The following is a 27,483-nucleotide window of genomic DNA, read 5'->3' on the forward strand; positions in this document are numbered from 1 at the left end:
GCACTGGAAAGTCCTTAGTTTTTGCCTTATTAAACTGATTTTAATTCCCTCTTATATACACCACTTGGCGTCGCATTTTTGGCTAACAGTTTCAAAACATGAAACCCGTTAAATTAAACGGCACAAATCCAATACGATTCATTCAATATGGTCAACTATCCAGATGCGTCCAATGATTTATCAGATAATCCAATGACATGACATTCTGTGAATAAATAGACTGGAATTGGTGATTTAGATATACACTTTATTATACGTTATGATTTTGTTTTTAAGTTAGACATAAAAAATGTACAAACATAAAAAGGTATCTACATACAAAATGGGGACAAAATGAGTGTAATAATCCATGAGCTGAGGGATCAGACGGAGCAGGAGGCAGGGTGTCTTGGAGGCTACTGCAAGCTCTCCTAGAGGTAGAGTTAGAAAATGTGCCATACTGTAGCACTATGGCAATTAACTTCCTGTGATCACCGTCATCTTTCCATCAACCCTCCTTTACCCGCTTTTGGTCTTTTGACAATAGAACCGGATCAATAGAACACACAATATATCAGAATCATATATCACTGGAAAGCTAAGAACCTGAGCGATCCTTAAGATGCAGTTGCTCAGGTTAATGTTGGGGTACATTTTGGAAGGCTCTCTATAAGTTTAAACTTATTTAACATTTTGTTATAGGTTTAATCATTGATATAATATATCCAACATCAACCTTCATTATTAAATAAATTACTAGTCGTTTTGTGCTTTTGATATGTAGCTTTGCATAGGATTCTACATTCAGGGACACCCATATCTTAAAATTGTATAGTTTACCAAAAGTGAACACATACAGAATACCATCAAATCACATCACTGGAAAGCTTAGAAGAGCCTTCCAAAATGTACCCCAATACTGATGTAAAGGTCAAACGTCACAACCTCAGCATCTCAAAACTGCAAACTAACGGATAGCTCAGGTACTTAGCTTTCCAATGATGGAAAGCGTTTTTCCCCTGTTTTTATCCTGAAATGTGTCAAAAGAAAAGCCCAAAAGATGTGTAAAATGAGGGATGACAGAGTCATAACACACAGAAAGCCATGAAGGACACAGTGCTGTCACATTTTCTAACCCAAGGAGCATTGACCTTCAAAAAAAAAATCAATAGGAGACATTGCATCTCCCCATCACAAAATTTGATGGTCTGACCCATGGACTGATAAGGCATTCATATATTTCAACATCATTGTGGAGTCTTCTTGGCTCTTAGCTTCTGTAAGGTTTTCTGTGAAGACACAGGGAAAATATTCATATCAAATGTCTGCGAATTCCCAAATTCACAGAGACTAAAATGCATTAACTAGCCTGAAGTACAGTTCGACATTTTATTCTGTCGGTACCTTATGAAATTCCTTTGCTTTCTCTCTGTTTTTGGCGTACAACTCCTGTCTGCTCCTGATCTCTTTCAGATGTTTCACCTCCTCCAGCTGGCTGTACAATCTGGGCAGACAGAAGGATCATTCATTGTTTTCATCAGACTTTTAGAGTTCCCTTTACCCCTTCCATTCCCCTGGTCCATTAAGGTGAAACCATGGACAAACTCCTGTACAACCACATCATGAGACTGACGGAGGCAGACTCAGCTCCACCCAGGCGGGGTGTGCTCCTTACCTCTCTGTTCGCTGGTGCATCTCAGCCACGTCCTCTTTCCTCTGCTCAGGGGTGCAGATCCTCACCTCCCCCACCTTCTTCAACCGGGCCTCAGTCCCTGAGCAAAGAAAGAGAGTGCCTCAGATGCACATCAAAACAAGACAAAGTGTGTGTTCTGACTAGAGCCTCCCCCTGAAAGTTGACGAGACAATCATCAGTCGGAGACCCATAAGTCGACAGATTCTTCTAAGTCGAGCAGTTGTTTTTATGCTCCACTGTCAAGATGCACTGGTGGGCTAAGAATAGAATATATTATATATTATACTTTGTTCCCTCAGGGAAATTTGTCTTTGACTCGTTTGCTGCACAAATCAATTCTATACCAACCAACCAATCAACCTACCAATGAACTCTAAGACCACTCACCAGACTTGTGATTTATATAGGACAGGCCAATCATTTGTTTTAAACCCAGGCTATAACCGTTGCTATTTGTTGTGCAGTAAAAGGAGACTTAAGACTGATATAGTGGAGGAAAAAGGCAGGGAACCCCTCTCCTCCGCTGTCCGCCTAGCCTACTGTGCGCCAGCAATCACATGCATTTCTAGGGCTCCCAAATACCATTTTACAGGCTTTGAGTACTCGTTGAGCAAATAGCGAATGGTATTCATTCTGAACCCCTATGTGGGAGCATTGCATAGTCTATATCTCACTCTCGTTCAACGTTTGCCTTCTGCTACTTGTAGATTGATGCTAGATTGTTTAGCTCGCTAGCTGAGTATTTGTTCACGATTGAATCGTGTGGGGTTATTTTATCACTTGTGGCTGTTGTTGTTGTAGCGGACAGTTCCGAATGTCGGAAGATTTGCCCCCCCCCTCAAGTTGAGGTTTGACTTTCACGTTCTGACAAGTTTATTTTCGCGTTCTGGTTACATCCATAAACTCTTGAAAACCACTTCCACTTCGGTTTTATAAAGATCTATTTTGTACCACAATAAACTAGAGGCTGATAGCAGCATACCAAAATCAATCTAAACTTGAAATGGCTTTAAAAATGTTTTGGGCTGTTTGCTACTAAACGTAGGCTACGTCATACTAGTACAGCTTTGCCCGCTCCAACTCTCGCCCCACCAACGTGCTTGTCTTGCGTTTACAAAGTAAATAATATATCCTTGCGAAATAGCAAGCTAGTAGCTGGGTTAGGGCTGTCAATTTAAGAAGCATTTTAGCGTCCGTCTCTCCTCCGCTCCACTGCTGCCCCACAGACCCGCGAGCGCATGTGGGTGTACGCTTGTGTGACAGGAGCAGAGGAGGGAGGCAAACCAGGCCAGGTCCAGCCTGGCTTATGTGCGTGGCTGGCTTGTTTCTGTTCAGGACTGGTAGGACGGAAGCTAGTCATGCCACTGAAATAGCTGTGAATTGAAATTACATGAAATAATGTCTGATAAATTAAGATAGGTCTTGTCACCTGGACACGTCATTCCAATGCTTCCAATGCTAATCCAGCACAATAAGAGTGGGATAGCCAGTTAGCTCATGAGCTCAACAACAACTAGCAGCAGCTTCCATAACATTAATGGTAGCGGTCAGTGGCTAAAGCAGTTACACTGATGATAACATAAAGTCATTCCCACCGGGAACCCCGGTCTCCTGGGTGGGAGTCCAATGCTCTCACCACTACTCTACTTGTGCAGTGGAGATCAGCGGGTGGGTTTTGGTCCTTGTTCCAGTCCCTAGTGTGGGTTGGGGTTAGAATATGAGTTGGGGTTGGGACAGGATCTGATTTATAAGGCAAGGGGTGGAGTGAAAGGATGAACATGTGGAGGTTTGGGGTATAGTCCCAAAAGTCCTCCCCACCGGGTCTTCAACCCCAGTCTCCAGGGTGGGAGTCCAATGCTCTCACCACTACTCTACTTGTGCAGTGGAGATCAGCGGGTTGATTTGTGTCCTCCTTCATTTTGGTGTGCTGGGACTACTGCCTCTTGTGGTGCCAACAGAGAAATGCAGGCCAACATTGTCCGGAGTGACGGACGGAGGGAGGGAGGGAGTGATAACTGGACAAACGCTATCCTAGGTGCACTGACGTACAGCCACGCACAAAAAAGTGACAGACCCACAGAGAGTGTTTTGAGGGAGAAGACACAAGCATGTAATCCGCTTCTATTCAACTGTGCTTTCGCGAGTCACTCAGTATAACTTTATGATGACGTTGGTATCGGTTTGGAATATCGGGACAAAAAACAACACTCCGAATACTGAATTGAGCTCCGAATACTAATGTACTGAACGAATAGTGGAATACTCAAATTACTCCGGCCAGTCCTGCATTTCCCAAACGGAATATCACAACACAAAACTGCTTTCCTTGATTAATCTTCTCAGGTTACTTAACTAAGATATCTGGTGGATTTTTCCCCCATAGACAGAGCTCTAATGTCCGTGAAAATGCTTTAGTGACTAAGTTCAATCATTTCCTTGTTGACTGCAGCTGCCCAACAGAGCCTATTTGCGCACGCTTTGAAATGCGCAGGAAGAGATTATGGTCAAATCGCCCAAGCGTAGGCGTCTTATTGTGCTGCCTGCGAGTTTGAGTTTAAAGTTTGACAGCTGTCCCGTCTCCCCTCAGCCTAGGCATATGAGGAAAAAAAAGAAGGAATGAATCGTGGAATCTCAACAAGCGAATCTGATTCGACTCACAAAATTCAGAGTCGGGTACAGCCCTAATTCTGACCGTGTGTTAGTGTGTTTTTACCTGGAGAGGGAGGCTGGGGTTTTGTATGGGACTTTTTCGGTTTGCCATCTCCTCCAGTGGAGCCTAACTCAGCGGTCTTGGGCTCTCTCTTGGGTTGAGCGGTGGTGGACTGGGTCCTTGTGCTGGTCCAGGAGATAGACTGGTCCCTGGCCTCAGCCCTCGTGGCCTTGATCTCTTCCACCCTGCGTGCCGACCTCTGGATCAAGGCCCTGCGCTTCTGCTGGAAGGCCTCCTGGAGGGAGGTGCTGGGGCACGACTGGAACTCCAGAAGCATCACTTGACATGGAGGGGAAGAAAGGGGTTATAGTGTGTGTGTGAGAGTGAATCTGCAGGTCTTATGATTACCTCTCACCTGCATGCGAGGGTGATGTCCCCTTCTTCAACGTTGTATCCTCCTCTGATAGAGTTGTCTCAAACTCCTAGTAAACACAAAGCCATGGTTGGGCAGAGATGAAACATCAAGTCTAACATAGTAGAGGTGGTCTCAGCCACTCGTTCTCTGTGTACAGGTGCCTGAATACTGTCCCAACCAATGCTAACCAACTCCCAACATTCTTTAGTATGATTAAGAATGATGGAAGTTTAAAATTCAGCTGCAAAATCCATCCGACCAACGCTAACGGTCACCAACAAACATGACACACCGAGCCCAGGTTGGTGTGGGTTGGGGCTGTGTGCAGGCACCTTTAGGAGTATTGGACAATCACCTTTCGCATTATTTCCTCCTCCTTTCCCTTAAATTCTCCTTCCTCTTCTTCGTTGATGGTTAGCTCCTGGTCCTTACACTCTCCTTCCTCGGTGATGGTGAGCTCCTGGTCCTGTAGTGTTGAGTCCGTCAGGCTCACCAGTGTCAACTGGGACTCTTCTAGGATCCCCTTCTCAGAGCCGGCCTCCTTAGAGAGAGGAGGAGTGAGGGGCATCAGTTACACATTTCAATCCACATCACCGCAGAACACTTTAGCGGCTAAAAGGCCCAGACCGATAAGAACCTGTGTACATATGTACGTACCATTATCTTCTCCCAAATGGGTGGACTGGCTTTTGAGTGTGAAAATAGCAGTTGATGCGCTTCTGTTCTGCCGTGGTTGTCGACAGCGAAAGCCCATCCGGCTTTCTCTGGAACGACGCCCCCCTGTGGTAGGTCCAGAGCAGGCGCCCGCTCACTGAGCCGCAGACCGGATAGGCTGAGAGCTGCTAACCCCGCCTCCTCTGCAGTGGGCGATACCACCAGGGCAGAGTCGTGGGGGTGGCACTGCGAGGTGGTCAGCTGGTACAGGGAGTCCTGCAGGGCAGACAGGGAGTGTGATGGCCCCTCCGTTCTCAGCCGCTCGGGGGAGGCGTCGGAGGACTCCGAAGGGTCTTCGCGTTGACCGAGATCTCCACCAGGGGGCTCTTCCTCCGAGTGCGCGGTGAGACTGAGCTCCTCTACAGGCGAGGAATGGCTGCTTCCATCGGGGGAGCTGTGCTCTTCCTCCTCCGGGAGGTGAAAGGTCATGGAGGGCTCGGCCGTCTCGTTGTGAGTGACCTCAGCCAGGAGAGGGTGGAAGGAGTCTGAAGCTGGATCCACTGTAAGGAAACCAAGTATGGTTAGAAACACGACCAAATTCGGCAACTGCCATACAAAAAAAACAACAACAAAAAAAACAGTAGGGTTAACTCATATCTTCCAATACATGTACGTCGTCATTCACATTTTTGACAAGTCTATGTTTTGTCCCTCAGCTAAAGAGACGCACCTCCGCTCGTGTACGGTTCCTGGGGGCTCCCGGAGGGCTGCAGGCGCCGGTAGTGGGGCTCCAGCCCAGGGGGGGAGGAGCTCTCTGGCCGGCCCTCCGGAGCCCTCGCTGGGCCAGACGAAACGCTGGCCTGGCCTGAACCCCCCTGGTCCTCCCAGACCTGGCCTGAACCCCCCTGGTCCTCCCAGGCCTGCTGGCTGGATCCATCACCTCCTCGGGGGGGGGGGAGGGGGGGGTGTAGAAACCATCAAGAGAGCGTACTTTCACAACAAAGTCCACTTTCAGACACCGTTGATTCACATCATCGCCCCTAGAACTATAGATGACCTAGTACCTGAGCTCCCGCTCCGCTGGGTGGCGGACTCGTCCGGTTCAGCTGCCAGAGGCCTCATCCGGCTCTCACTCTGCCCCTCATCCAGCCACGCAGACGGTCCCGTCCGTCCGATCCACCAGCCCGCATCGGCCTCCGGCGCTCCGCTCGGCCACTGAGAGGCCGACTGACTGGACAGTCGACCGATCATCCTGGTCAGCGTGGAGTCCCACCCTCGGTCCGCGCCCGCTGGGGTCATTTGATCTGAGAGCGGGCCGATCGTTCGGCTCGCGGCGGAGTCCACCTCCAGGTCCCCGCCCAGAGAGGACGACTGAGCCGACGGGTGGCCAATCAGACGGTGCATGTCGGAGTCCCGCCCCTGGTCTGCGCCGGCGAGTGACGATTGATCCAGGAGCCGACCAATCATTTGGTCGAGAGTGGAGTGCCGACCCTGGCTGTGGGCCAATGAGGATGACCGGTCCGAGAGGTGCTCTATGATCTTGCTGACCGCATCGTCCCATTCCTGAGGATGACAAGTCTTTATTTAATTTGTTTCTGAAACATTAAGTCTGTGACTGTGAGAGTGTATGGAATTTGGACACACACACACACACACACACACACACACACACACCTGATCGCGCCTGGCGGGCTGGGGCCCTCTGTCTGAGGGGGGAGAGGGGGGGTCAGTCGTCCGGCTGCCCTGCTCCTCCTCAGACCATGGCTGCAGGGACAGAGAGGAGTCTGGGTCGTCCATCACCGCTCTCTCTGTCGCTGGAGGGACCACAATCAAACTGTCACACGGGCTTCTACAAGGGAACTTCTGGGGGGGAGTGAATGGGTTAGGAGTCTATTTTCGCATGTGTGTGTGTATGTACAGTACATGCGTTTATACTGCGTGTGTGTGTGTGTGTGTAAAGTTCACGTGTTTATACTACTGTGTGTGTGTGTGTAAAGTAAGTTTATATTGTACCGTCTGTAAATGTGTGTGTGTGTGTGTGTGTGCGCGCGCGCGCGTCTGTCTACCTGTCGTCTTCCCCGCCATGCTGAGGGAGGTGGTGAGTTCTCTGGTGTACTTGTCTATGATGCGCTGGATGCTGCTGTCGTGTTCCGGAGCCTCGGAGGCAGGCGGCGCCGGAGCGGACGCGCCCTCCTCACAGGAGCTGCGTCCGGAGGAAGAGGAGGAGCCGTTCAGCCAGGCTCTGCCCCTTCCTCCGCCTCCGGTCGCCACCCTGAACCTGGCGGAGAGCGGGAGCGCATCTTTCGCCGATAAAAAGAGAGGGGGAAAAATGTGAGAGAGAACTTTGTGATTGAACCAAACGACGTCAGTTATGGACTCAATAAAACGGAAGGATTGGTTTGAATGATTGGTTTGAATGTCAAGTTTCTATGATCAGAATATGGTCTGTGTTGTTTTATGATATATGTATACTAGAAACTGCCAAGGTCAATGGAGCGAAAACTGAAACCTTGGATATACTGCATGGACTTAAGCAATATCGTATACACATGGATTGCTGTGAACATTGCTGACAATGCTGACCTATTTCTGTGTCAAAACTCATTTTTCAGTAAGTATTTTTCATAGGTAATTTTCAGTTTTTGTTATCTGTAAGCCTATTTTATGTTGTTTGATATTTTATTTTAATATTATTTTGTTGTTTCCCCCCTGGTGTTTGTATGCGTGTCCGTTTCCATGTGTACTGTGATAAGCCCCACTTCAGGACGCTGAAACTAGAAAATGAATGAAAAAATCTTGATAACAAAAGAATAAAAGGGAAGGGATGGTCACTGTGTGAGAACATGAATACACACCTGCACATGAATACACACCTGCCTCACCTGTCTGGTTGGAGCTGTGAGCACATGAATACACACCTGCCTCACCTGCACATGAATACACACCTGCCTCACCTGTCTGGTTGGAGCTGTGAGCACATGAATACACACCTGCCTCACCTGCACATGAATACACACCTGCCTCACCTGTCTGGTTGGAGCTGTGTGAGCACATGAATACACACCTGCCTCACCTGTCTGGTTGGAGCTGTGTTCGGGGTCGGTGGTGGTGTAGCTGCCAGAGGAGATGGTGGTGGAGGAGAGACTGTCGGGCTCAGAGGGCCTGTGGGCGGACCGGAGAGAGACCGTCTCCAGCTGGACCCCACAGGGACATGTGGACAGGGACAGAGACCGTCAGGGACAGTACACTGGAGGGTTTGATTCTGACTGTGATACTGGTTAATGGCTGGACTGTTGCACTGTTGGCAAAGAGCTCAGTTCAAGTGTAGAAACCATCATGAAGAATATGTATTCCATAGACTTCAGGGACAACTGATTTACATCATGGCTCGCACGCACGCACACACACACAATCACACACACGAACACACAAACACACACACACACACACTCAAGCATACACTGAGCTCAGTTCAAGTGTAGAAACCATCATGAATATGTACTTTAAGTACACTTCAGGTAGAAAAGATTTACATCACAGCTCAGAGAACACACACACACGCACACACACACACTTTGGCACATCTCCCATATACACCATGCAAGCAAAAACAAAACATAGCTTCTCGGGCAGCTTCTCAGGCATCATCACAAGGAGTGTGAACACCAGAGAGAGTCCACAAAACCTCAGATTTGGTAAACCTTCATGGACCCAGAACATGGTGGATCTCAGCGGGAGCAGTCACAGAACCACTACACCGCTACCCAACAACGTACCAGGTTCTAGGGTGTGTGACAGACTCACCTCTGTGGGGGATTTGAAGCTGATGCCACCTCGGCCAGAATCTGAAGAGTTGCAAGACGGTTGTTCTGGGAGAGCCGGGGCGCCGGGACCTGGATTAGGGCAGAGAGGACGTCTCATTTCATAAGGAGCAGAACCACCACCTCCTCCATCCCTCTCTCCACCTCCTCCATCCCCCTCTCCACCCCTCCGTCTCTCCCCACCTCCTCCATCCCCCTCTCCCCTCCCTGTTCTCACTGTGTTCCGGGGAGGCCCCTGCCTCCAGCCTCAGTCTCTCCCTCCAGGACAGTCTGCTGGACCTGCCGCTCCCCGTCCCGCTGCTGCTCCCTCTCCCGGCCGACGGCTCCCCTCTGCTGGACGCCGTGCTGCCGGGGGGCCCCCTGTCTGGAGGAGCCGGCGGGGCCCAGTCCAACGGAGCCCCTCTTCGGGGCGGCGATGCCCTGGCGCCCTCTCCCGGGGCTGAGGACACAACGACATACGGCGTTGAGTTACAGATGAGTCGGGAGACGACGCGTCCTTTGACTTTTAGCTGAGGGGCCTCCCTCTGGTACCGCACCCTCCGCTGGGCCTCCCGCAGCCCCCTCCTCCGCCTCTCCATCTCCTCCGCACAGGGCTGTCCGGCCTGGGGGAGAGCTGGTAGGACGGTCCCAGGCTTGGCCGAGGCCTCCTCTGGTGGGGGGGCCAGGTGCTCGGACTGCGCCATGCTGCTGGGGGCCGGGAGGGGGTCCGTACCTGGTGGGTCGAGGGCGTCTAAGGAAGAAGGCGAGAGGGGGTCCGCGGTGGTCGAGGGAGGACGTAGCCCCTCCAGGAGGTGGGCTGTGAGCCTTTCCATGACACCGTCAGCCAGCCAAGCGCTATCATATGGTGCCGTACACTCTTCTGGGGCTGTGGACACAATGTGCTGCTCGATTAATCGGATTTTAATCTAGATTAAGATCTGGGCTGTCAACGATCATTAAAACAAAATGTTTTTGCCATAAAATGATTTTGCCCAAATCAAGCGCACCCTACACTGCAGAGCTATACTGTGCTTGACCCCTCCCCCACCCCCCAAAGCCCCAAAACAAACACTTTAGTTCAGAGCGAGACGAGTTGTCAAGCGAGGCGCACGCATGCTCCTCTCGAACAAAACACAACAAGAAGATTATGGCAGCAGAAAGAGAGCCGCTGGTGGACGAGAGCTAAAACCACGTCAGTGGTGTGGAAACACTATGGGTTCGCAGAGACAGATTTGGACCAAGTTGACACAGTGTGTAAAATTTGCTACGCAGTCCTAGCTGCCCCTCAAAGTAGCCCTTCTCAGTCCCGTTGTCGCATTCCACTCGCTCATGCCAGACAACAGTCCTTTGCCGGTCCATTCACTTTGCCGTCAAAATAAATCGGTGTCGGCCTATTTAGGAGAGGTCAGATAAACATTAAACTTCACTTACCTAAGGAAAAGGGTCTATTTTAACAAATGCTGGGTTTTGAAGCCTCGGCGCTACCATTAAATAACTTATTTAGACGCGTTCTGTCATAGTGAAATTCTTTTTCCGAGGTAGTCTTCTTCTGTGGTGGTGGCGGGGCTTTGAAGCTTCTTTATTTATCAGTTTTGGCACTTTTATTTATTTATCAAGGTCAAGGTTCACAATTTGTGTCCCATGGGAGAAATGTATCTAATCCAAAGAACATTGTTAAAAAGAAAAGCCAGTCAACATTTAATAAATTAATTGTTATCAAAGTCAATGTATAATTTGATATGTTAAGAAAATGTTAAAACTTGATAAAAAAAAAAAAAATCTATGAATAATCGTGTTAAATAATCGTGATCTCAATATCTATCAAAATAATCGTGATTATGATTTTTGCCATAATCGAGCAGCCCTAGCTGAGTCATCAGTTCGTTGGGAGACATCACTTCCCTTGTCTTTTAGATTAGGGCTATTCGGTTTGAAGACCAAATGAAAAGTGACAGAGAGACTACAGAGACCAGCAATATGATGCACAATGCTATACTGTAACTAGGAAAAACGCGTAGCGGCTAAATGCCTCTGCCCAACAATACAAGTTGCAGTTAACATTCAGTTGACCTTTGACATTAAATACCAAAATCTAATCTAATTAAGTCCAACTGGACATTTTGGCCAAATATGTACAAATTCTGGTCAAGACTTTGAGATATCGTGTTCAGCAGGCCAAAAACACCTTTTGTGAGGTCAGTGACCCTTGACCTTTGACCCCCACAATGTAATCAGTTAATCCTTGAGTCCAACTGGACATTTTACCCAAATATGAACAAATTCCGTTAAGCCTTTCTTGAGATATTGTGTTCATCAGGCCAAAAACACATTTTGTGAGGTCACAGTGACCTTGAACTTTGACCTTTGACCACCAAAATCGAATCAGTTCTTCATTCAGTCCAATTGGACATTTTAGCCAAATATGAACACATTCTGTCAAGCCATTCCTGAGATATTGTGTTCACTAGGCCAAAAACGCCTTTTGGGAGGTCACAGTGACCCTTGACCTTTGACCCCTACAATCTAAGCAGTTCATCCTTGAGTGCCAGTGAACATTTGTACCAAAGGGGCTAGAAATTCCGTCAATGCGTTACCAAGATATTGCATTAACAAACATCGGACGGAGGGACGGGCGTACGGACAGACAAACAACCCGAAACCATAAGGCCTGCGGCCAGGCTATCGCCTGGTGGAGGCATAACTAGACTAACAAGGGCCAAGCGCATTAGAGACCATAGCGTCCCCACGTCCTGTAAATGAGTGACTGACTGAGCGACTGACCTTAACTTTACCAGCCGCTATGCCGTGGTAAAAATAGCCAAGTAAAGGATTAAGGAATTTTGGTAACACTTTATTTTAATGGGTCGAAATTGCATCATAATTATCCAGCCTCCAGCTGGATTCGAACTCACGACAATGAGCACTCAAGCGCATTATGCTAACCGCTCCACTACTGGGTCAAATTTTGTAAATCAGCCTGACCCGTGTCCACGTCTGGCCCCTGTGTTGATGTGGATGGTGCTTGTGTACACTAGCGTGCTGGTATTCTAGCTGTAATGCTAGCTAACGCTAGCTAACAATAATGCTAATGCTAACACTAGCTAGTTAACGCTAGCTAGCTAACGCAAATGCTAACACTAATGATAATGCTAACACTAGCTAGCTAACGCTAACACTAGCTAGTTAACGCTAGCTAGCTAACGCAAATGCTAACACTAATGATAATGCTAACACTAGCTAGCTAACGCTAATACTAACGCTAGCTTACTCTAATGCTAGCTAGCTAATGCTAATACTAGCTAGCTAAAGCTAGCATTATTGTTAGAATTAGCGTTAGCTAGCGTTAGCATTATCATTATCGTTAAAAAGTGCCTTTTGTGATGTCACGGTGACCTTGACCTTTGACATTTGAATACCAAAATCTAATCCTAATAATGCCGCGTTCCAGATAGGATTTTGGGCCCGTAAGTTACGACTTCCAAGTCACGACTCACGACTTCATAGCGTTCCAGGTAAACTGTCTGAATGCGTGGCATTCTGGACAAATGTAAACAAGCCAATTTGGTAAAAGCTTGAGATTTGGCACATTGTCAGAGCTGGCAAGCTAAACATTGTATGCCTAATTTCGCTATGCTAAGAAATTGTACATTACATTTTATTTATTGACATCATCGACTTTTCGCCTTTTGTATTGTCACGTTCAGGTTTACCTTAATGTTAGCTAGCACTAGCTATCTCGTCAACATATTTGGGCATCATTACATACACATAGCAGATTGTAGTGCGTAATCGTTTGTATTATATCGATTACAACGTACAAATTGACGTTAAAGGGCAATGCTCGTTTTTGACAACCTGGACCTTATTTACGACATATTATAAAAAGTTTGACTCACAGAGATCACTTTTGTGTAGTTCGGAGGCCTGTAGAAGAAATTTAAAATCCAGCGCGAGCCAGTATATCCATGTAATGAAGGTGATCGGGGCACCGAGAATGCAGTTCGCAGCCGCTAAACGGTTGTTTTCATCAATCAGATTGGATGAATCGACAGTTGAGATTCCTCAACGCGAGGCATTGTTGTGGTTTTCAAATACGGGGTATTTAGCCTCTGTAATATGATCTTTACACGCCTTTCCCCACTTGCTCCAGCACGCATGCGCACAGGCCAGCGCGCAGACTGGCTATTCTCCGGCTACCCTCACATTCTCTGCGCTACGATCGTTGTTGGTGCCGAGAATATTGTCGTCGTCATTCGTCAGCAACAATCCGATCGTAGCGCAGAGAATGTGAGCCGCGAGTGTAGCCGGAGAATAGCCAGTCTGCGCGCTGGCCTGTGCGCATGCGTGCTGGAGCAAGTGGGGAAAGGCGTGTAAAGATAATATTACAGAGGCTAAAGACCCCGTATTTGAAAACCACAACAATGCCTCGCGTTGAGGAATCTCAACTGTCGATTCATCCAATCTGATTGATGAAAACAACCGTTTAGCGGCCGAAAATAGATTTTGAGAAACTGCATTCTCGGTGCCCCGATCACCGTCATTACATGGATATACTGGCTCGCGCTGGATTTTAAATTTCTTCTACAGGCCTCCGAACTACACAAAAGTGATCTCGGCGAGTCAAACTTCTTATAATATGTCGTAAATAAGGTCCAGGTTGTCAAAAACGAGCATTGCCCTTTAAGTCCAACTGGACATTTTACCCAAATATGAACAAATTCCGTTAAGCCTTTCTTGAGATAATGTGTTCATCAGGCCAAAAACACATTTTGTGAGGTCACAGTGACCTTGAACTTTGACCACCAAAATCTAATCAGTTCATCATTCAGTCCAACTGGACATTTTGGTCAAATATGAACACATTCTGTCAAGCCGCTCCTGAGATATCGTGTTCACTAGGCCAAAAATGCCTTTTGTGAGGTCACAGTGAACCTTGACCTCTGACCCCCACGTTCTAAGCAGTTCATCCTTGAGTGCCATTGAACATTTGAACCAAAGGGGAAGAAATTCCGTCAATGTGTTCCCGAGATATTGCATTGCATTAACAAACATCGGACGGATGGACGGCCGTACGTACGTACGGTCGGACAACCCGAAACCATAATGCCTCTGGCCAGGCTATCGCCTGGCGGAGGCATAAAAAGAAATGAAGCTCTCCATGCCGGGTGATTTAATCAAACATGATTGAGCCTGCGGCCAAGCCTGCGGTTTCATTTATTTTTCCAGTATATTTAACCAGTTACCGGCACCTCTCAAAGACTACGGTGTGCGTTTTCTCCTTTTTCCTCAACACAATGCTTTATTGTCATGAGTACTTTGCCCTTAAGTAGACAGGATAGGTGTGTGTGTGTATTGTGGTGTGGTTGCTGGCGCTGGCACCCTCTGTGGTCGTGGCTGACCTGTGACCAGACTGGCGTCCACCGGCGTGTCCACCTCCTCGATGGCGCTGAGCTCGTGTCGCTCCGTCATTATTGTCTCCATGACGCCCAGCCTGGCGCGGGCCATGGGGGGCTTGGGTGCCCGTGGGTGGGCGTGGTTCTGTGCGAGAGGGGCGGGGCTCTCTGGAAGGTCACTCTCGCAGGCAGCGTCTGGTGAGAAAGAGAGGAGGGAATGGAAGTCATCTTGCGTACGGCTCTTTAAAAAAAAAAAAAAAAAAAAATTTGAATACATTTTGTACATTGACCGCCATGACACTTCATAAAAGACGCTGTATATAATATCTATAATGGTGATGAAATCCTAAACCCAGACGGGGCAGCAAGTAGCTCAGGAGGTAGAGCGGCCGGCTGGGGATCGCAAGGTCCCCCGGTTCGATCCCGGCAGTGTGCCGAAGTGTCCTTGAGCGAGACACTGAACACCAAAATCGCTCACGTGCGGCACAGTGGCGCTGTACCCAGTACTGTCGCCTCACAGCAAGAATGTCTCCCGAGCCTTTCTGTGCAGAGGTCACAGGTTCTCCCCGTGTTCACAAGGGTTTCCTCCCAAAGAACCAAATATGAAAAACATGCATTAGAACAGAGGCTCTTCAGTCCGGTCCCTGACCAGGACTTGGATTGAGCACTTGGACTTGGTCCCGGGGCGCCATGACCGATGGCTGCCCACTGCTCCTGGCTGCCCCTGGAGGAGGACGGCTTGGATGGGAGAATGATTTCCACCGGCGACGCCTGAAGAAATCGTGTGTTGTGTGCTGTGCTCGCCGCTCACGTGTGTGTGTGTGTGTGATCGCTGTCACTGTGTGGCCAATAAAAAGAGCGTGGAGGGAGCGTGGGGTAGGAGTTACCGCTGGTCAGTGGCCGGAGGGCGGGGGGGCCGTCTCCATCCTGACTGGTCAGTGGCCGGAGGGCGGGGGGGCTGTCTGCATCCTGACTGGCCTCTACAGAGGGCGGCAGGTGGCCGCTGGACTCCTCGATGACCCTGAGGAGGGCGGACATGAGCGAGAGACGGTCGGTCGCCACGCCCTCCGGCCCGGTCACGCCGTCGTCATGGTCCTCCAGATCAGGCTGCTGGGGCGAAGCACACACACAAGAGCACGTCAACTATTTACACAACTAGTAGACAACGCTAAATTGTATTAGCATGTGGTCTTTCAGATGATGTTTGAGGCCATCTAGAAGATTAGCTGTTTAACTACAGAAACAACAGTGAGACGGTGGGTGTCATGGTTGATTTGATACGGAATGAGATGAGATGTAGAGTTAACATTAAGTTTCTCCTATTTGGATACAAAGGCCCCAAACCAACAACTACAAACCTGAATATTTTGGCTACAAACCAATATATTCAGCTCTACTTAACAGACCCAAGTCTATGGACAATGGTAAATGGACTGCACTTACTGTACAGTATATAGCGCTTTTACCCAAAGCGCTTTACAATGGCCTCTCTTTCACCCATTCACTCACACACTCGCACACCAATGGCGGCAGCTGCCATGTGAGGTGCTAACCTGCTCATTGGGAGCAATTTGGGGTTCAGTGTCTCGCTCGAGGACACTTCGACACTGCGATCATTGGACGACCCGCTCCATCTCCTGAGCCACAGCCGCCCCGCCGGGCTGTGGTGGTTTGTGAATGTCACCCTCACCTGTGTGTCGGCGCTGAGGAGAGCCTGTAGCGCCTCCTTCTGCCTCCTCCTCTGCTCCCTCAGCTCCTCCTCCAGCTCCTTCTGCTGCAGCAGCAGGGCCTCCCTCTGGCCCCGCACCCTCCGCTGGGCCTCCCGCAGCCCCCTCCTCCGCCTCTCCATCTCCTCCGCACAGGGCTGCCCGGCCTGGGGGAGACCTGGTAGGATGGTCCCAGGCTCGGCCGAGGCCTCCTCTGGTGGGGGGGCCGGGTGCTCGGACTGCGCCATGCTGCTGGGGGCCGGGAGGGGGTCCGTACCTGGTGGGACGAGGGCGTCTAAGGAAGAAGGCGGTCCGTACGAGAGGGGGTCTGCAGTGGTTGAGGGAGGACGTAGCCCCTCCGGGAGGTGGGCCGAGACCCTTTCCATGACACCGTCAGCCAGCCAAGCACTATCATATGGTCTTCGGTGTCTGGAGATCTCTGCAGTTGCTTCCAGTTGCACTGACCAGGTCCTAGAGTCAATACCTGAGGTGGCTCTTGTATGTACCCCAGGACCGGGAAAGATAGGAGGTTGAGTCAAAATGGCCGAATCTCTGGTGGGCATTTCCATAGGGGCCTGGGTTCTAGAGTTGATGCTAAGTGCTACTGGGAGACGGAGGGGGACTGCAGAGCCGAAGGGGAGTTGAATGGGAACGGCAGGTGGTATGGGCCTAAACGTGAAGGATGGTGGAAGGAGGATGGTATTTGTAGTTCTGGGAGGGGCTAGTGTTGCTGTTGTAGTGCTGTTGTAGCGGTTTCTCAGTGTGCACTGGTAGTCTTCTAGACGTCGACGAGCCTCCTCTACTGACTGCTTATGGAGCCTGAAAACAGGAGAGAAACAGGAGAGAAACTATATGAGTCACCACTCACCAGTCAGAGCGCATATATATATATATATATATATATATATATATATATATATGTATGTTACGGTGAATGTGAGAAAACAGAGAATGTGAGCTTTTCCCGGTTAATGTGCACATTCCCCGACCTCGCGGGAGATGTGAGAAATTTCTCACATCTCCTGCACGGTCGGGGATTGTGCACATTAACCGGGAAATGCTTACAATTCCCGACCTTGCGGTAAATCTAGCAAAGTGCAACCGTATGCAAAACCTCTGCACACCCAGGTGGTGGGAGAGGGCTTATGTGACGCCTCAGAGGGCGTGCACCATAAGAGGCACCCACGGCAGTTGGGCTAACGTTACTGGTGCACACCTGAGAGAGATTTTTCGTCTTTTCAGCTGTCTTTCGGCTAGCTAACGTGTAGGGTTCCTTTGGAGGTTCTCACCTTCCTGTTGTTGCAATGTTCCTTTTGCGTTTGTTAACTTGATCACCAGTGTATCCTCCTAATACTACTTACACTGTATGCAGCATAGGCTATATTACTGTTAAAAGTAGACCACAGACTGTTATTATTAACTGTAGGGGTTTTTGCATACGGTTGGACTTTGCTAGATTTACTGCAAGGTCGGGAATTGTAAGCATTTCCCGGTTAATGTGCACAATCCCCGACCATGCGACCACGAGGTCGGGGAATGTGTACATTAACCGGGAAAAGCTCACATTCCCCGTTTCCTCACATTCACTGTAACATACATATATATATATATATATATATATATATATATATATATATATATATATATCAGAGCTCGTCCATTGAGGTACAGGAGGATTGTCCTCAGTTTTCTCAGAGAAGAGGGGGATTAAAATTTAAATATTAATATCATGTTTATTAATAATTAATACTCAGTTTTGTTCATAAATCAGGTTTTCCCTATGGATAAAAACCCATTGTTGAAATTCTAAAGCTCCAACAGTGACATCTATAACATGCAGCTGGAGGACCCATAGATATCTATGGAAGGGAGGCTAGCCTCCCTTAGGGCGGGTTCTTTTATATTAAATCAACGTAATGCCATTTTTTTCTTGCTAATTTATGATTGGCCAAAACACTGAAAATGACACGCATCGCTGGACTGTCCTCCGGCCCTGTCTGAACAGGATTGAGATATTGACATGTTGTTGGTCCAATCACATTTCAGAGTGTGACAACTTGGTGGTGAAGACTAACGTTAAAGTCGCACAGAAATTCTGTCCCATTTTGGTTCACATAATTGGTCATAGTGTTCACCTATTCAACGATGTATGCCAAAAAAAAAAAACTAAATTCTACTTTTGTTGTAATCTTATATCAAAGTATATCATTTCTTACTTCCTGGAAAACGGTAGGTCACGTGCAATTACGACAACAGGTACCTTAGATTTTAGGCCAATAATTTCACAACATCCACCCGTCAATCAACGCTATCCTTCTATTGAATCTGTCTAAAGTTCTTAAAACCCGTCCACTTGTCAATGTTCCAATCCAATTCCTCAAATTCCTCTAAACATTATGTCCCACCCTCATAACTTGTTTGCTTCGGGAAAAAAAAGTAGCCATAACTAGCAATGACTGGACAAGTATGACACAGGATCACTATATTACAGTTACAGTCCACTATGTAAATGAAGGCCAACAGACGTGTTTGACTCCCAAAGTGGTAGTGTAGTATCGATAAGAGTATCGTTAAGTATCAGTACGAATAAGCAGTATCGGTATCGATACCGGTATCGATAAAATCCTAACAATGCCCATCCCTACTCCTGTCCAGTTTTTTGAGTCACCAACCGCCACTGATTTATATATATATATATAGTGCCCATACAAACACACTTCTATTTTGTGCGCATTGTGTTGCCTCTGTGTATGAAATGCGCTATACAAATAAAGCTTTGATTGATATTTAAAGGCTGTGCTAAGCACCTGTTCTGCTCCAGTAGACGTTGCTGGTACTCTCGAATCCTGCAGGTGTGTTGATCCTCACCTGCTGAGGCTGTAGGCTGCAGAGAGCAAGACAGTTTAGGACTTCATGTAATCAAAACAGGTGTGATATTGCCCACAATAATGTCAGTAACTGAAACTAGTGTCAAAGTGAGTGCAAGTGAGTGTTTTTTTCTGCCTGTGGTGATGAGCTACCTGCCAACAAAAAAAAGCATGAAAATAAAAGTAGCACTCGAAACTCTGATGCAGTTGAAGATTGAATGACACATAAAACAAACTGTCTGCAGCTACACCGCCTTCATCAGGGTTAGTCTGCTATTGACTGAAACTAGAGCTACACCGCCTTCATCAGGGTTAGTCTGCTATTGACTGAAACTAGAGCTACACCGCCTTCATCAGGGTTAGTCTGCTATTGACTGAAACTAGAGCTACACCGCCTTCATCAGGGTTAGTCTGCTATTGACTAAAACTAGAGCTACACCGCCTTCATCAGGGTTAGTCTGCTATTGACTGGAACTAGAGCTACAACGCCTTCATCAGGGTTAGTCTGCTATTGACTGAGACTAGAGCTACACCGCCTTCATCAGGGCTAGTCTGCTATTGACTGAAACTAGCGCTACACCTCCTTCATCAGGGTTAGTCTGCTATTGACTGGAACTAGAGCTACACCACCTTAATCAGGGTTAGTCTGCTATTGACTGAGACTAGAGCTACACCGCCTTCATCAGAGTTAGTCTGCTATTGACTGAAACTAGCGCTACACCTCCTTCATCAGGGTTAGTCTGCTATTGACTGGAACTAGAGCTACACCACCTTCATCAGGGTTAGTCTGCTATTGACTGAAACTAGCGCTACACCTCCTTCATCAGGGTTAGTCTGCTATTGACTGGAACTAGAGCTACACCACCTTCATCAGGGTTAGTCTGCTATTGACTGAGACTAGAGCTACACCGCCTTCATCAGAGTTAGTCTGCTATTGACTGAAACTAGCGCTACACCTCCTTCATCAGGGTTAGTCTGCTATTGACTGGAACTAGAGCTACACCGCCTTCATCAGGGTTAGTCTGCTATTGACTGAGACTAGAGCTACACCGCCTTCATCAGAGTTAGTCTGCTATTGACTGAGACTAGAGCTACACCGCCTTCATCAGAGTTAGTCTGCTATTGACTGAGACTATAGAGCTACACCGCCTTCATCAGGGTTAGTCTGCTATTGACTGAGACTAGAGCTACACCACCTTCATCAGGGTTAGTCTGCTATTGACTGAAACTAGCGCTTCACCTCCTTCATCACAACTACAACTACATCAGACGCCCTACCTCTGCAGCTGGGGGAGGAGTCACAGAGGTCACTTCCTGGTCTTGGACAGGCACTTCCTGTATGGTCCCAGCAGCGGTGTCTTGTTGGTCCACAGCGGTCTGTAGCTGCTGCCTCTCCTGCTGGGCCTCCTGTAGGAGCTGCTCCAGCTTGGCCTTCTGCTCCTCCAGCTCTTGCAGCAGGGTGAGCTGCTCCTGCTTCTGTCTCTCCAGCTCCTCCTCCTGGGCAACGCCCCCAATTACAAGAGGGCAAACAAAGCAAAACATGGGAGTCACCTGAGATTCCACTCAAATTGCATAGGTCATTTGCAAATAAACACACAAATGAAGAGACTCACCCTTCTTTTCCTCTCTGCTTGGAATGTGTGGATTCTGCAGGCTTGCTCGTCAGGATGGAGCAAGGTGCCGGCCACAACGGATTCCTCCGTCGTCTCCAAAGCTGAGTATTCTATAAGTATTCATTATTTTCATTATTAAAACATTATTAAAACAACGAATCCATGAATCAATAATGAATGGACTCACTTGGAGGTGGCGTCTGACTGGCCTCGGGGAGCGCGGGACTGGCGGTCGGCGGTCGTCCCCTCTCCTCCTCGCTGGTCAGAGAGCCGGTGTCGATGGTCGTGTCCCGATCTGCGGCCTCGGTAGTCTGCCGGTTCGTCTGCGGGTCGCGGTCGCCCTGGGAGCTCCACTGGTCCCTTTGGGTCCTGATGCGGTTGAGGAGTCTCTTCAGGGCCCGTCTGGGAGCTCCCTCTGGGGGCATGGGGGCCTCTACTGCAAAAAAAAGGATTCTAATGGCATCTTTACACTGCATTCTACCTCCTCAACTTGACTCACTTTCGGTTGTTTCACTTGGTTTTCCATCGCAGATAGGGAGTACAGGAACCCCGCCCCCCCATGTCAACGTCAAGGGCCGGGTTTCCCGAACGAGTTAAGAAGCACTTAACTCCAAAGTACTTCTTAACTCCCATACAAAGGGTTGCTTAAGAAGGTTCTTTATCGGAAAAACGCGGCCAATGACAGCTCCAGAACTCTCCAAAATGAACATTTTGTTTTTTGCTCACTGTTTAGCACATCTAATGAGCAAATCACAAATCACATATTCAGCGATATTATTATAATAACAACATTGGCGAGGAGTTCCATTTTTCTATATCAGCGTCGCGTCAGCAGTCTTTCACCGATGTGAATCCCGTATGTGGTTTTTAGCTGCGACCAGCAGCTCTTAAGCTCCCTGGGTCGGTGGTCACAGCTGTTCCTAATCCACTAATTAGACAAGAGGAGATTCAGCCAGATTGAAAATGCTCGTAGTCTACTCTGTAGCTCGCATGACATGGTCGCAGCCATTGCGAATTTGCGCTTGTTCAGGATCAGAATCCGTTTTATTGCCATGCAGTTTTTCAACGTTCTAGGAATTTGCTTTTGGTCGTGGTGCATAACATGGAGACGTTGTGCACCACGTGTTTTGAGATCCTGTGTACATTCGTCTACAAGTGGCTGAGGTTCCTTTGCACTTTGCCTGACCAATCCGTAGTCTTCAGTGTTTTCATGTCACCCGTCAGCTCGCTCGGATGAAGGTGATCCGAAAAAAGTAACAACTCAACTCGGCCGAACTCGCTTTTAGTGTAGTGGAAAACCAAAAAAAGCAGGTAGAGTTGCCAGTGTAGTGCGGCGCAACACCAACTTAAGAGTTTAGTTTAGACATCCTAGCATATTTCACTCATTTGTCTTTAAAGGACAATGCTCGTTTTTGACAACCTGGACCTTATTTACGACATATTATAAGACGTTTGACTCACCGAGATCACTTTGGTGTAGTTCGGAGGCCTGTAGAAGAAATGTAAAATCCAGCGCGAGCCAGTATATCCATGTAATGGCGGTGATCGGGGCAACGAGAATGCAGCTTCTAAAAATCTATTTTCTGCCGCGAAACGGTTGTTTTCATCAATCTGTCTGGATGAATCGCTAGTTGTGCTTACATAGAGCATAACTGTTGTGGTTTTCACATGCCATGATCTTTAGAAACGTCTTTCGAAACGAAATAGCTTCCTCACTTGCTCCAGCACTAATGCGCACAGCGGGCAATCGTTGCTCCAGCACGCTGTGCGCATGCGTGCTGGAGCAAGTGAGGAAGCTATGTCGTGTCTAACGACGTTTCTAAAGATCATATTACAGAGGCATGGGAAATACCACAACAGGCCTATGCTCTCTATGTAAGCACAACTAGCGATTCATCCAGACAGATTGATGAAAACAACCGTTTCGCGGCAGAAAATAGATTTTTAGAAGCTGCATTCTCGTTGCCCCGATCACCGCCATTACATGGATATACTGGCTCGCGCTGGATTTTACATTTCTTCTACAGGCCTCCGAACTACACCAAAGTGATCTCGGTGAGTCAAACGTCTTATAATATGTCGTAAATAAGGTCCAGGTTGTCAAAAACGAGCATTGTCCTTTAATTACTGTACAATGTTCAGGTCATTTAGGAGTATCTTGTATCATGTTTGAAGCAGGGCTTGAGTTCTGCAGGAGCCTGGTTCTGGGACAGGGAGCGCAGGAAATGAGTTCAAGCAGTACAACTGGCCTGTGTGGAAAATAGCTTATTCAGCACAACATGCGACAACAGAGTCAGAGCTCACTGCTCTTCACCTCGTGTGACAGCAGGGTCCTGCTGCTGGCCCCTGTCATCGTCATGTCCCTGCTGATCCCCAGGTGGGACTTCGTCCAGGGTGAGGTCAAGCTCTTGGTCCTGGTCCTGGCTGCCTGTGGACAAGGCCGGGAGGGGCTCTGGGACCAACTGGAGAACCAGGTCACCTTTCACTCCTGTAGGGAAGACGGAGGAACATTAGCCATTACTGTCAAAGACAAACCGAGTCCTACTGTAGCACACAGACTCACGGTATTCATACACTCACTGTGATTCATACGTTGATCTTCTGCATATTAAAACACAAAAAATCCTCGCAGGTTATGGGAAATAAATGTGTCTTACTTTAGATAAATCATAAAACAATCATGTAACTGCAGTGGGACCATGCGTCAAACTCCTCACATTGCAGTAGACAAACTTATCTTGTAAAACGCATGACGCCGTACTAGTACCAAACCTACGTCTCTCTCCGGTGTACATGTCTTCGAAGGCCAACTCCATGTCTCTCTGCTGGTCTTCCCTCATCTCTTGTCTCTTGTAGAGTGGCTGGAAGATCTGCGCAGGCATCTGAGTCACCACATGCCTTCGCCTCAACAGCTCTGTCTGCTGCATGTGCTCCAGTTCCACTAGGAGGCGCTGTCGGTCCTGACACACACGCACACGCACACACACACACACAACAAACAATGTTACTGACTCAACATTACTCGCACCGATTTCTTGTTTGTTTTTATGTAGTTTAGGAAAATGAAGAGCTTTAAAATGATGTTATGATACATCTCAAAGTGTTCATTAATCTCAGAATAGTAGTTCCTACAATGTGGACTGTATTTTAAGTTGTGTTCAGTCCTAAACAACTGTATTTGAATTGTTGTCATACTCCTTGGTTGATGATGAACATGCTCTCTATAATGTGAGGCCCAGTAAAAAAATAAATAAAAGAAAAGCTTTAAAAAAATAAAAATAAAAAATAAAAAAATAATAATGTGGTGGTGGTTCTTGTTTGGCCGTGTCGTAGTGGGTCTCTCCGTTGGAGTGTCTCTTTTCTGTTGATAGTTGTCTGGGCTTTCAGATTGCAGATCTTAAATTTGACTTGATGACTTGCTGTCTGGTGTCTGTAGCCGTACCCACCTGTGTGAGCTGCTGTCTGGTGTCTGTAGCCGTACCCACCTGTGTGAGCTGCTGTCTGGTGTCTGTAGCCGTACCCACCTGTGTGAGCTGCTGTCTGGTGTCTGTAGCAGTACCCACCTGTGTGAGCTGCTCCATCCTCAGCGCGTGGTTCCCTCTCAGCCGTGCTGTCTCCAGCTGCTCCTGGCGCTCTGCGGCCTCGTCCTTCGCCAGGTCCTGCAGGCGCCGCTCTTCCTCCGCCGCCGTCTGCTGAGCGCTGGGCTGACGGGGAGCAACGCAACACGGGTGGTGGTTTAGGTGTAGGGGTCACTTAACACTCACTGACCCCTCCAAGGGACACGGGGGACTGTGTATGCTCAGTAAATCAAGCAGCCAGTGGTACACACACGGTATAGACTCTGTGCTAGGGACTCTGAAGTACATGTAAAACACACCACACTCTAAAGTCAGGCACAAGCACTCTGGCCTCTCTTCAGGGACCTGAGCTGCGACCGTTTATTGTAGTCATGGTAACGGCAAGACACGGCTAGCCAGATGAGCTACAGTACGAGGGCGATTACAACCAAGGCTCACTCAGTCATGAGAGTTGCGTGCTTCAGTGTAGTGTGTGTGTGTGTGTGTGTGGGTAAGGTGCTTGCTTACCCGTGTTGTGTCCGCCTCTCTGTCCACAGCGGTCTCAGGCATGTGGTAGCGGGTGACGGAGAAGGCGTCCACGTCGGATTTCTTCACCATCGGCAGCTTCTTGGCCTGGATATTCTTTGTGGTAAAAAGATCAATCAGATCAGATCACAACAGCCTATAGTTCACAACACTGTTCTGGAAAGATCTTTTTTCACATGGCTTTAGCTAGCCGTCTCGTAGGCTTCATAGCTGAATGGGACGTTTCTAGAATGTCTCTCTCTTGCTCAGCCCAGTATGGTGATTATTTGCCACTTACCTCAATTGGGTTTGGTGGTGGGGGAGGGAGGCTGGCCACTTTGGCAGCTCTTGCCTTCTCCACCTGTATGGCTTTCTTCCTAGTCTGGATAAAACTAGAGGGGGGGGGGGCAGATTCAGTGTCAGATGCCCAGCTAGGTGAGGTCATTTCTGTTGTTCCAATGCAATAAAATGACCTCACCGGTTCTGCTCCTGTTGCTCTTTCTGTCTCTGTGATTTGAGCTCTTTGAGAGCGCTGTGGTAGCGGAGCGCTGCTCTGTCGTGATTCTCCTCGTGCTTCTGCGCCATCGCCTCCCAGTCCGGCTCCTGGGGGGATAGGAAGAGGTGCGATGAACCCACTTGTACAGAGAAGTACGGTTATATTGTTGCCGTTAGAAGCATGAGCACTGGAAACGACAGGGAGGATGGGGCGGGGTTTGGATATGGTAGCTTCGCACGCTTCGGTGAGAGTTCTTACATTTTCTTTGGCACTTCTGTGTCCTTCGCCCAGGAGCCGGAGGGAGTCCTCGTACAGCGTCTGCAGGGTGTCCAACTTCTCTCGCTGCTGTCGCTGCCAGTCCTCCTTCAGCTCCTCGGCCAGGTTCTCGATCTCTCGCTGGCGTCGGCGCTGGACCTCCCGGCGGATCTGCAGCGCGATGTAGCGCTCCTGCTCCCGCACCTGCACACTCAGGACACAGGACCCAGGCTACAGCGCATCCACCAGACCTTCATATCCCTCCACCAGACCTTCATATCCCTCCACAAGACCTTCATATCCCTCCACAAGACCTTCATATCCCTCCACAAGACCTTCATATCCCTCCACAAGACCTTCATATCCCTCCACAAGACCTTCATATCCCTCCACAAGACCTTCATATCCCTCCACAAGACCTTCATATCCCTCCACAAGACCTTCATATACCTCCACAAGACCTTCATATCCTTCCACAAGACCTTCATATCCCTTCACTCAGGACACAGGACCCAGGCTACAGCGCAGCCACAAGACCTTCATATCCCTTCACGTGTTCCACATTATTATTTTACAGCCTTATTTCAAAATTGATTAAATTATATTTTTCCTAAAAATTCTACACACAACAGGGCTGTACAGTGCGACATATGTCGCATGTGCTGTGAAAAAAAATGTGTGTGTGATGTATTAATTTGCCTAAGTAGCACAGGTGTTACAGCTTTTTGTGTTTTTCTCCCCTCTCTCTCACTGTCCTCTCTGGTAGTTGTAGTCTGTTGTGGTTAACAATCATTCCCCCACTATCTAGTATCTAATAATTTATTAAGTTAATGATAATAATTATTCAAGAAAAAAGACCGCTGGTATCGGTATCGGATCAACAGATATCCAAATTCTGGTATCAGAATTGGATCGGCACTGAAAAAAAAGTGGATCGGTGCATCTCTGTCAGAATGTCCTACGACCCATTTTATTGTGATTAATTCATGGGAAGCGCATCCTGTCAGGTAGGAAATGTTGATAGACATTTCCATATTTCCTACCTGACAGGATGCGCCACCCACTGCTGCCCCAAATAGCCTATGCCAGTGTGTAGGCTATAAGTGATGAAATGCACAACTTACTGTTTTTAGAGGTGGTAACCGACATTTTATAATTGTGCTACAACTTTTCGGCCTGTGCTACAAAACTATCAACCTCTGTAGCACCAGTGTTATGAACTAAAAAAATTTAACGTATAGCCCTGCACAATACGTATATAATATAATTTAAGATTTTTTTGCAAATGTGTTAAAAATAAAAACCGAAAATATCACATGTACATAAGTATTAACTCCCTTTGACACTCAAATTTGAGCCCAACCAAGTGCATCCTGTTTCCACTGATCATCCTTGAGATGTTTCTACAACTTGATCTGAACGTTTCACTCTGTCATTGGGTATTGTGTGTAACATGAGGGGTAAAGTCCATTTTAGAATAAGGATGAAAAATATGGAAAAGTGAAGGGATATGAATACTTTCAGGATGCACTGTAAATTACTGATAATGCAATGCAAATCTGTATGATCGTATAATCGTATTTAATCGCACTAATAAACTGGCTTCGGTTTGTTCTGACAACAGCTGTCACTTGCTCGTACCTGTTGTATTCGCAGCTTTCTTCTCCTCTCGTGCTCTTCTCGTAAAAGTTGAGCCTCTTCATTTGGACTCAACCGTAATCGAGCAACTTTCCTCTTCATCTTTGCCCCGATGTCTTGGCTCTAGCGACTGTTTCTGGCTAATCTGACTGCGGGCGTAGCTAGGACGAAAAACAGAAAGCAAGGCCTGCTGGGCAGCTAGCTTTGTGCAGAGCTAGAAAGAGCAGCAATTAATAATATGG

General features: G+C 48.0%; 1 protein-coding gene across 1 annotated transcript; it reads right to left on the bottom strand.

Moving 5' to 3' along the window:
- Positions 1–333: 333 nt before the first annotated feature.
- cep295 (centrosomal protein 295) lies at positions 334–27,343 on the bottom strand (the record flags this gene model as incomplete). The annotated part of the gene is made up of 30 exons (XM_084461779.1): positions 334–1,268; positions 1,384–1,483; positions 1,655–1,751; positions 4,386–4,661; positions 4,738–4,804; positions 5,093–5,278; positions 5,395–5,951; positions 6,122–6,334; positions 6,456–6,954; positions 7,066–7,205; positions 7,458–7,691; positions 8,456–8,585; positions 9,196–9,284; positions 9,430–9,651; positions 9,925–10,077; positions 14,591–14,779; positions 15,472–15,694; positions 16,275–17,109; positions 19,098–19,174; positions 20,436–20,654; positions 20,771–20,871; positions 20,958–21,206; positions 23,085–23,258; positions 23,547–23,730; positions 24,334–24,474; positions 24,856–24,969; positions 25,151–25,244; positions 25,331–25,455; positions 25,607–25,807; positions 27,245–27,343. The coding sequence occupies 30 exons, from the start codon at positions 27,341–27,343 to the stop codon at positions 1,227–1,229; spliced, it is 6,030 nt and encodes a 2,009-aa protein (XP_084317905.1). The 3' UTR covers positions 334–1,226.
- Between the last annotated feature and the right edge of the window lie 140 nt (positions 27,344–27,483).

This window comes from Borostomias antarcticus, assembly GCF_949987555.1.
Source record: "Borostomias antarcticus genome assembly, chromosome: 1".
Classification (NCBI taxonomy): domain Eukaryota; kingdom Metazoa; phylum Chordata; class Actinopteri; order Stomiiformes; family Stomiidae; genus Borostomias; species Borostomias antarcticus.